The 10,283-nt window shown below is 32.3% G+C and overlaps 1 protein-coding gene across 1 annotated transcript; it reads right to left on the bottom strand.

Moving 5' to 3' along the window:
• Positions 1-7,270: 7,270 nt before the first annotated feature.
• On the bottom strand, positions 7,271-9,624 carry LOC108847154 (probable hexosyltransferase MUCI70). Its single transcript, XM_018620340.2, has 6 exons — positions 9,216-9,624; positions 8,930-9,129; positions 8,657-8,833; positions 8,427-8,582; positions 7,848-8,124; positions 7,271-7,758 (listed from the first exon to the last, which is right to left on the bottom strand). Exons 1-6 carry the CDS (start codon positions 9,547-9,549, stop codon positions 7,529-7,531), a joined length of 1,374 nt encoding a protein of 457 aa, XP_018475842.1. The 5' UTR covers positions 9,550-9,624; the 3' UTR covers positions 7,271-7,528.
• Between the last annotated feature and the right edge of the window lie 659 nt (positions 9,625-10,283).

Here is a 10,283-nt window from a genome sequence, read left to right as displayed (position 1 = left end):
AATTCTTCAAAATTCTGAAAATTTTGTGCAGTTATGTTTTTAAATAACTCTCAAATCTCCCAAAATTGTTCGAAACAAACCAGTGGACACAGTAATGACGTTCAAATACAGTTTAGGAACGTCTGAGGACATTTCAAGGAAGTCTTATGACATTCCAAAGAAGTTTTATGACATTCCAAGAAGTCTTATGACATTCCAAAGATGTATGGTGACATTCCACAACCTTATGTGCATTGTCCATATATGTCTTAGGATATTAAGTTTCTTCTTTGTGCGTCAAATGACCACTTTTCAGTAAAATTATTATAACTCTTGACTATGGACTCGATTGACCTCAAACTAGTGGCATTGTTAAGATAATCAAAATCTCTACCGTTTGTGAGAAGATGAACTCAAAATCACCCTAGCTAGTTCTCTATCAGTAGATAAAATTCTGAAGATTATGTGTAGTTATGCATTTAAATAACTCTAAAATCTCCCAAAATTTCTCAAAACAGACCAGTGGATAGGGTAATGACGTTTAAATGCAGTTTAGGAAGGTCTCTGGACATTCCAACGAAGTTTTATGACATTCCAAAGAAGTCTTATGACATTCCAAAGATGTCTGGTGACATTCCACAACCTTATGTGCAATGTCCACAAATATCTTAAGATATTAAATTTCTTCTTCGTACGTCAAACGACCACTCTTCAGTAAAACTATCATAACTTTTGACTAAGGACTCCGATTGACCTCAAACTGGTGGCATTGTTAAGTTCATAAAACTCTGAAATTTCTGAAAATTTTGAATGTTTTGTGCAGTTATGAATTTAAATAACTTTAAAATCTCTCAAAATTGTCTGAAACAAACCAAAATAGGGTAATGATGCTCAAATACAGTTTAGGAACGTTTGAGGACATTCCAATGAAGTCTTATGACATTCCAAGGATGTCTGCTTATATTCCACAACCATATGTGCAATGTCCACATATGGCTTACGATCTTAAGTTTCCTCTTCGTGCGTCAAACTACCACTCTTCAGTAAAATTATAAAAACTTTTGACTAAGAACCCCGATTGACCTCAAACTGGTGGCATTAGAAAGCTAATCAAAATCTCTACCGTTTCTGAAAAGATGAGCTTAATTTCACCATATCTAGTTCTCTATCAATAGATAAAATTTTGAAGATTATGTGCAATTATACATTACAAAAAAAACTCAAAATCTTCCAAAGTTGCTTAAAACGTATCAGTGGGCATGGTAATGACGATCACATAAAGTTCATAAAACACTGAAATTTCTGAAAATTCTGAAAACTTTGTATAGTTATGTATTTTAATAACTCTAAAATCTCCCTAAATTGTTCGAAATAAACCAGTGGATACAGTAATGACGTTCAAATACAGTTTAGGAACGTCACAGGACATTCCAAGAAAGTCTTATGACATTCCAAATAAGTCTTATGACATTTTAAGGATGTGTGATATTCCACAACCTTATGTGCAATGTCCATAGATGTCTTACGATATTAAGTTTCTTCTTCGTGCGTTAAACGACCACTCTTCAGTAAAACTATCATAACTTGTTAAGTTCATAAAAATCTGAAATTTTTGAACTTTCTGAAAATTTTGTATAGTTATGTATTTAAATAACTCCAAAATCTCTCAAAATTGTTCGAAACAAACCAGTGGATAGGGTAATGACGTTTAAATACAGTTTATGAATGTTTCATGACATTCTAAAGAAGTCTTATGACATTCCAAAGGAGTCTTATGACTTTCCAAAGAAGTCTTATGACAGATGGCTTAGGATATTAAGTTTCCTTTTCGTCAAACGACCACTCTTCAGTAAAATTATCAAAACTTTTGACTAAGGATCCGATTGTCTTCAAACTGGTGGCATTAGAAAGTTAATCAAAATGTTTACTGTTTCTGAAAAGATGAGCTCAATATCACAATAATTAGTTCTCAATCAATAGATAAAATTCTGAAGATTCTGTGCAATTATACATTTCAAAAAATTCAAAATCTCCCAAAGTTGCTTAAAATGCACATGTGGGCAGGGTAATGACGATCACATCAAGTTCATAAAACTCTGGAAATTCTGAAAATTATGTGCAGTTATGCATTTAAATAACTCCAAAATCTCTCAAAATTGCTTCGAAACAAACCAATGGATACGGTTGTGACGTTCAAATACAGTTTAAGAGCTTCTTAGAACACTCCAAGAAAGTCTTATGACATTCCACAAAAAGTCTGAATATAGAGTGAAAATACTGTATAAATAATTATATGTTTTTATACCAAAACATTTATACATCTTTTATTAATTTAAGTAAGTTACTCTAAAATTTAAATTATATAACTTTATAATAAATAAAAAATATCTTTTGAAAGATTAAAATATTTTTAAATAAAAATATATCTTTTATTATGTCGTCAACGAAGAAGTACGAACGCCTCTTAAACTAATTTGATTTAGTTAGTATTACAAAATCATTAGATATGTGTAATATGCAAATTTGAAAACAAACATATTTGTAATATGCAAATTTGAAATCATTAGATATGTGTAATATACAAAATCATTAGATATGTGTAATATGAAAATTTGAAAACAAACATATTTGTATAAAATTTAAATACTAACTTATACACAACTCTTGAAACAAACAATAAAAAGACACACCTTAATATATAATGAAAATATATAAATTTTAACAAGAAATAAAATTTATTCAAAAATACACAACTTTTCAACAATGTTAGGGTTTTTTCATGTAAAACATATAGGAGATGAAACTTTCATGTATAAAACTCAAAGAAGATTTAATTTTTCATTTTAATACACTGATTTTTAGATATAAAAAGTTACAAATATTTATGAAACATTAATAAATAGATAAAAGCATAATAAAAACAAAAATACATAAATATTTGTACAAAAAATTAAGAGATGCAACTTTCTATATATATGAATAGTCACAATTTTTTAATTTAAATGTAGTTATTTTAAAATGATAATTATATGAATAGTTGCAATTTTTCAATTTAAATAGTCATATATTTTCAATTTAAAAGTAGTTATTTTGAAATGATACATATATGAATAGTCACAACTTTTCATTTAAATAATTACATGTTTTCAATTTAAATACTAACTAATACACAAATATTTAAACAAATAATGAAAAGACACAATTTTTAACAAAAAATAAAATTTCTATAAAAATTCATAACTTTTCAACCTTGTTTGGGATTCCTATTATTAGTAGATAAAAATTTCTATTAAATAAAAACTTTACAAAAAAATTAAAATATATTATTTTATTCTTAAGAACCTCATATTCAGGTTCACTAATGAAACCGCAAAATAAATACAGGTTCATCACTATTCACGGTTCCACCAGAAAAATATTAAAAAATCCATGTGAACTCCAAGGGGGAATTCACTAATAGAGATGCTCTTAGATAGATTAATCTATCGAAACCCACCAAACATAAGTTTCAAAAAAGTTACTCACTCCATTTTATTTTAGTTGTCATTGTAACATAAAATTTTTGTTTTAAAATAAATATCATTTTGGAACTTAAATGTTGTATTTATTAATTTTATATATTATATGATATCTTTATATTTTCTAGTGTAGTTTTCTAGTTTTTGAAATATAGTTAGATAAATATACAAAATTAAAAAAAAAATATGTGCACACTCATTAGCAGAGGTAGAAAATAGTTTTGTTGGGGAACATAGAGATTAAACTAAAATATATAAGTGCAAGCATCATATAGATTAGGCTTTAAGTTACACCAATTTGTTTAATCTTGTTGGGTTCATTGCCCCCATTTTGTTGTATGTGGTTCTGCCATTGTGTTCACTTATCTAAAATGAAGATCAAAATGGAATTGAGGAAATAAAAAATAAAATGTTTTTTGGACGCGTGAATTTAGCATTAACTTTACGTGGATACGCCTGATACAAACTTTTGTCCATTTTTGTAAAGATGAAATAAAAGCTTTGTCCCTTTCTCACTTTGGATCGACATGGGAAGTTTCCTCTACAGAAGAAGACAAAATTGGTTGAAAAGAATAAGTAAAAACTGAAAATGTGAATAAGGTGTGAAGTCTAATCCCATGATCCGTTAAGTATACAAAAAAGACAAACAATCACAAATCAATATCATATTCGTTTTGATATAATCGGGTACTTAACTCTTTAAATCTATATCCCTATGTTTAATATTATATAAACTGTTAATATTTTAATGTATTTAGGGTGATTTTTGTGATGTATATGTTTCCGCATGTATTGTTCATCTACAGTTACATTTTACAGAAAGGTGCGACAATTTATCTACAATGCTCAATTCTCCTTGCATAAGCCCAATCTTTTTTTTTGTCGGGTTTATTATGCTGTTAGAAACAACGAGAAACATTACATAGACGATATTATAGCTGACCATTCTATCTGCTTTATAAGAATTTATGTCTGACTGCATTACCCTGAGCCGTCCTATGAGATCCAATCCTGACGGTATTCTTTGTGCCATGCTGAAGATCCTTTGTAAGATTTTTTTCTAATATTCTGCATAAGCCCAATCTATTTCTGGTTTTCACTGTTTCTCCGCCGTAAATGACTAGCCTGACGTTACTGTTTTTGTGCCCTATTCTTGGGAATTGTCTATATATATGTATTGATTAAAAATAAAAATCTACAACACTACACTTAAATCACTTTTTCCCCGGCAGTTACTCTTTTTCTTAGTAAAACTCGGGAATTTTACTGGTTCAATCATTATGTACCATTTGTTTCTTCTTTTTATGTGTTTCCATAAGTATGAAGTTAATTAAATTCGAACACTTCACACATAACTGTGTATATCATAACAAATCAATGCTTGGTGTCATTTGTTATTTAGTGCATAATACGTACCTTTTTTAAAAGCAAATTTTGTATTGTTTCATTATTTTTATTTTTTTATTAATTAAGAAAACCACTAGTATACCACCATTGTACATGCTCTTAGAACACCTCTAAACTAGTACCTTTTTGGTATCTATTTCTACGCATGTATGTTTCTTACATTTTTTTCTATTAGTACAGTGTTAAGTGTCGTTTGTTAATTTACTATCAAATGCATGCTACGTACTCATTTGGTATCTGTTTCTAGGCATGTGTGTTCCTTAACATATCTTGTATACTATGTTAACTGTTTGAACTAAAAACATATACATTACATTTTTTAAGAAAAAAAAACATATACATTACACCTAATTTTTCAAAATCATATATCACAAATGGTATGTATTTCCTCTATATTTTTTATAAAATTAAGTGCAAGATACAATATACAAATTTGTGATATCAAAAATGAATACTGAATGCGAATATTAAATTACTTCACTCTGAGAAACCGTCAACTTCCATTTTATGGTTATCAGGCAACTCCAGTTAAATTTAAGTATGTGATGTGATAATGTATTGATATCTTTTTTTTAAGTATTTTAGGTTGATCTCATAGATAGCTGTTATATTCAAATAATGTTATCATTCATGAATTATATAATAATAAATAACCAAATAGCCAAAAAAATGTAATAGCCACATTTACTTCTATAAAAGAAGTGCGATACTTATAAATATAAGCCTATTTTCAAAAAAAAAAAAAAAAGAAGTGCGATACAAATAACAAAATGAAACATGTGCCTATATGTTCCAGTTAATAATTACTCTTATCCAGCCTGTTATTATTTATTTGTTGTTGAGTGAGTATTGATCTTCTCTTGTTAGAGAATATAATTAAATTAACCTTTTTAGCCAAAAAATTAACTTAGGAAGAAAATAATTTTTCCAGCTACGATTTAGATAATCATAGAAGTCTTTATCATCATGATACGAGCGATAACCTTTACTCACAATCTAATAGTATGGCCTACAATGCAATAAAAATACTAAAGACAAAAAAATTCAAATTGAAATTGAGTTTTGTAATTGCACGACTCTTTCTCATTTCATTCAAGTTACGGATGTATGCAAAATCTCCAAAGATTTAACAGTACTTGTGCAACTGGCACTAGCTAGGTTCCATTATTTGACATCGCTTTCTTTTACACAAATGTGAAATTCAACATGGAACGTTTTATCTTAATCCTATGTTTTATCAACATTAAGTTTGGTCTGTAAACCAGCTTGTGACAAGTTTTTCTGTATGTATGATTGATTAATGTTTGTTAGCGTGATTAATTTGAGCTCCTTTCTCGACGCCATGATCAGGATTCAGGAGTCTATAGTTCATTTGCCAAATACTTTGTGAAACGTTCACTTTAGAGATATCAAATCACCAACAATCCTTTGCTTATTTTATAAAATCCATTAAATCTCAACCGTTTTAGATTATAGTAATTATTCATTCCGTTTAATACTATATTTTCTTAGCTAAGTACAGATATTAGAAATTTATTTTTTCTATACAAATATTAATATTTATATTTATATTAAATACAACTCAAATAATCATGAAAAGTTGCATAATTTGTCCCATCAAAATCTCTAAAATTTTCACATAAACTCATCTGAAAGGTTTTTTGCCATCCACATCTACTTTGTAGATTTTCAAACGATGTCATGATTTTATCATATTCCACATTATATGTTCTCATCTAAGAAAATTAAACAATCCAAAAGTAATCTTTTATTCTTAATTTAAATTATAATATTTTAGCAACATGAATTTAATGTATTGTAAAATTTATTTGATAGTTTTTGTCAAAATTGTATTCCATCACATTTTTAACCCCTTCCATAGCTAAAGAACACATGTTTGGTGGTGTGCAGTGTGCTTACTGTTTCCTCGGCACAGTAAAGGTTTGTGGCAATCATGCCTACTGCAGCCTACAAGTCCTCTTTGAGCCATTCCCATTCACATATAAGCCTGGCTCGGTCTTTGACTAACCACTGGACCTCTTACATTCCGGACAATAAGTTCAAACATGACACAAAAAGTCATGAGAACTTAATCCTTCTCTCCATTGACATTAATCGTACAAATAATCATTCATATTAGAATTGACTCACATTTCTAGTGTCAGTAGAGGGTAAGCCGTTGACTGGAACAGAGTTACACAAGTGGCTTTAACAATATGGGAAGAAAATAATGAACATATTTTCATTCAATTCTTTTTCAACGAGCATCTTCCATTAGAGTTCATATAACTTATGTGCAGTTAAGATCCTCAAACCCAACAGAGCAGACTTGGAAATTTAAACAAGAGAATATATTGTCTCCCCTCTGATCAATGTTGACTGATTGCATAACCAATGATCGTACCTCTGAAAGACTAGTACTCAACTTGAGTAACAAGAGAAAAGACTCGGCGTGAGAAGGAGTCTTCAGACATACCACACCAACTTTGAATTCCCGAAATTGAACTGTAGCTCACTTTCGGTTCTGATAAATACCGGTTCAATTTCTATATATCCACTAGACTAGCTAAACACCCAAAACGATTATATAAATGAAATTGGAAAGTTAGGGACAGCTTTATAGACTAAACTAACGGTTTTGCCTTGCGTACATGACCCATGCTATTGACGAGATCTTTACGCGTACACACAGGGAACATGTTGACGTTCTTGAGAACTCCCAGTCGCCAGAAAACGTATGGGAAGCTCAACTGATCACGCGACGTGTACCGGACAACTTCATTGAACCAGAGGCACATGAAAAGGTTCGTCAGTGGTGTGTGTTCCCTCACAATCACAGAGGCTTCAGACAAAGCTGTTAAAGTTGAAAACACCCACAAAAAAAAAAACACTTCGTTGTCAGAAAAACTTCATCCTCACTGTGATCATTAAAAAGAGTTTTACCTTTTTTCCCGTTGAATCTTTTATCTTCTGGTAACTTGTCATGCCGGTACTGATTTATCTGCACTTGGACTTCTTCGGGTGTGGCTTTGTGTTTCTTGACGACAGCTTTTGCCTCGTCATATACACTACCTCGAGCTCCATGTTCAGAAATGGCGAGCACCGAGTTTGTTCTCCAAAGAAGAGCATCTAATACACCGAGTGGATCCCTTCTAAACTGGGACTTGGAGTCTACCCAAATAGAGTACTTAGCCTCCGGGAAAAGGCGATGAGCCAACATCTAACAACAACATAATAGATTCAATTAAAACCTTCATAAAAGCATCTTACGTTATTACTCCTATATGGTTTGAAAAGGAAGAGACATATGGTGACTCCAACCACATATAAACAAAATGGAAAGTGCATTTAACAAGGCACAAGATGAAATCAAATACGTTTAACTAAACCTATGTCAACTCATAAGCAGAAGTGAGATATAGGGAAAACAAACACAAAGGCAGCACAAGTTAACATCCAGTGAATAAAACAGCTAATGCAGTAAAGAGAACAACATGCGCCAGTGAAGCAGACGAAGGGTACCTTTGGAATTTTTCCGTTAAGCCTTTGGTCCGTAAAAGGCAGATCCTTAACCACCACAACTCGCCATTTACCAATGTAACCATTCTCGCCAATCTTATGACCCTCCGCTTCCTGTGTCGCCAGTGTAACATCATCCCAAAACGCAACGTAGCATACCTGCGCATCCACTAACGATTGGTTACTCGATATGTAAAAGGAGACAGTTCAAGAGCATTGGGATCAAACAAAACCTTTTGAGTTGATGCCTTAGACATTCCAATAGGTTGGTAAAGGTTATCTCCACCACCAAAGGCACACGTGGAGACTACAACTTGACAAGTTTGCATAAACCTCTTATCCTCATCCCCAATCCTAAACCCACCATTCTCATTGAAAAACCCACAATGCACTGAAACAGTCTCACTCACCTGAACGCAACACCAAAAAAAAAAAAACAAATATTCAGCAAATCAAGAACTTCAAGAAACCATAGAATAATGAAGAAAAAGTTACCAAGTGATGACCTGAAAACTAGTCTCTCTCTCATCAAAACTCTGGTTCCCAGTAAATAAATTAAAACGCGTCCCATTCCCACGAACCGGAGAGCTTAAATCATCTGTAGTACCGGTTAGGTACACGAGTTTCTTAACAGGAGAGGCTGTGTCTCTACGCTCTAAGATATCAAGATGCTCAAGCTCTTCAGGAGGCAGAAGCTTTAAACAACCTAACACACACACACACACACACACAAATCTATCAATTAATGTTTTAAAAAGATAACAAATGATAAATGGAGAGAGAGAGCTTTACGTTGCCTAACACCACCAATAACCTTCGTGGTGGGATCCAATCTATTCAAGTTTCCTTCGTTTTTCTTGTCTGGGATCGAATCTGGAGACTTTTTCAGCTCCGGTTTCGACCCGATCCTGGTTGATTCGAAGAGTAGTAGACCTAAGGCGAGGAGGAAGACCAAGACGATCCAGTATCTGAGGAGAAGCCTGAGCAAGTAGCGTGGAAGCTCTCCGAAGGTGGTTCGGTGGCCCGGTTTCTTCCGCTTTCTACGGGTTCGAGTTGGGCGGATCCGGTTTGTTTCGTTGGACTCTTCGTCGTCCGACATTGAGATTGATACGCTGTTGCTGAACATTATAATGTTTTTATGCTGAATTGCTTCAAGTACTGTATGTTTCTAGAGGTGATGCCCGAGGCTGAACAGAGCAGAGAAAGTCTGTTTAGAACATATCTCGCCGAACCAAAACCAGAACAAAATTTTCGGTTAGTTCGGTTCATCAATCGGTTAGTTCAATTTTTAGAAGTTTAACCAAGTTTCGAACGAATTAACCAAAATTTTGAACCAAATTACAGATAGTTAATCAAATTTTTAACCAAAATAGTCATATAACCAACCTTTGGCTAGTTTCAGGAAATTTTTAAAATTCAAAATTCCCAAATACCAAACCAAACCTTTCGGTTCAATTCAGTGAGATTTTGACCAAACCGAACTATCCAATCAACATGCAGAGGAAGATCTATAATCATCGAGAGGTTTCCAATGCAAAACCATGATTTAATATTTTGGGCTGGGGGCTAGCTAAGACCACCAAACTGTTGATAGCTTCTTTTTTTTTTGTTCAAACTTTTGGTAGTTTGAGTTTGAGGCTAAGACCACCAAACTGTTGATAGCTTTAAAGCACGCATTCTAAACCCATTAACACACAGTGGCACCAAAGCAAGCCCTTAAAAAGCATTGAAAAAGAAGCTACACAATGTCATCTATACATTACATTGGTTACATATATAGAAATGTATATTACGAAACCCCGAAGTATCTCATTGAGACTCTTCTTTTGCCAAATTCGTTCAAGGGGGGGGGGGGGGAAA

Source organism: Raphanus sativus, unplaced genomic scaffold (assembly GCF_000801105.2).
Source record: "Raphanus sativus cultivar WK10039 unplaced genomic scaffold, ASM80110v3 Scaffold3211, whole genome shotgun sequence".
Classification (NCBI taxonomy): Eukaryota; Viridiplantae; Streptophyta; class Magnoliopsida; order Brassicales; family Brassicaceae; genus Raphanus; species Raphanus sativus.
The sequence above is the reverse complement of the archived record's forward strand: the minus strand, read 5'-3'. Positions and strand labels throughout refer to the sequence as shown.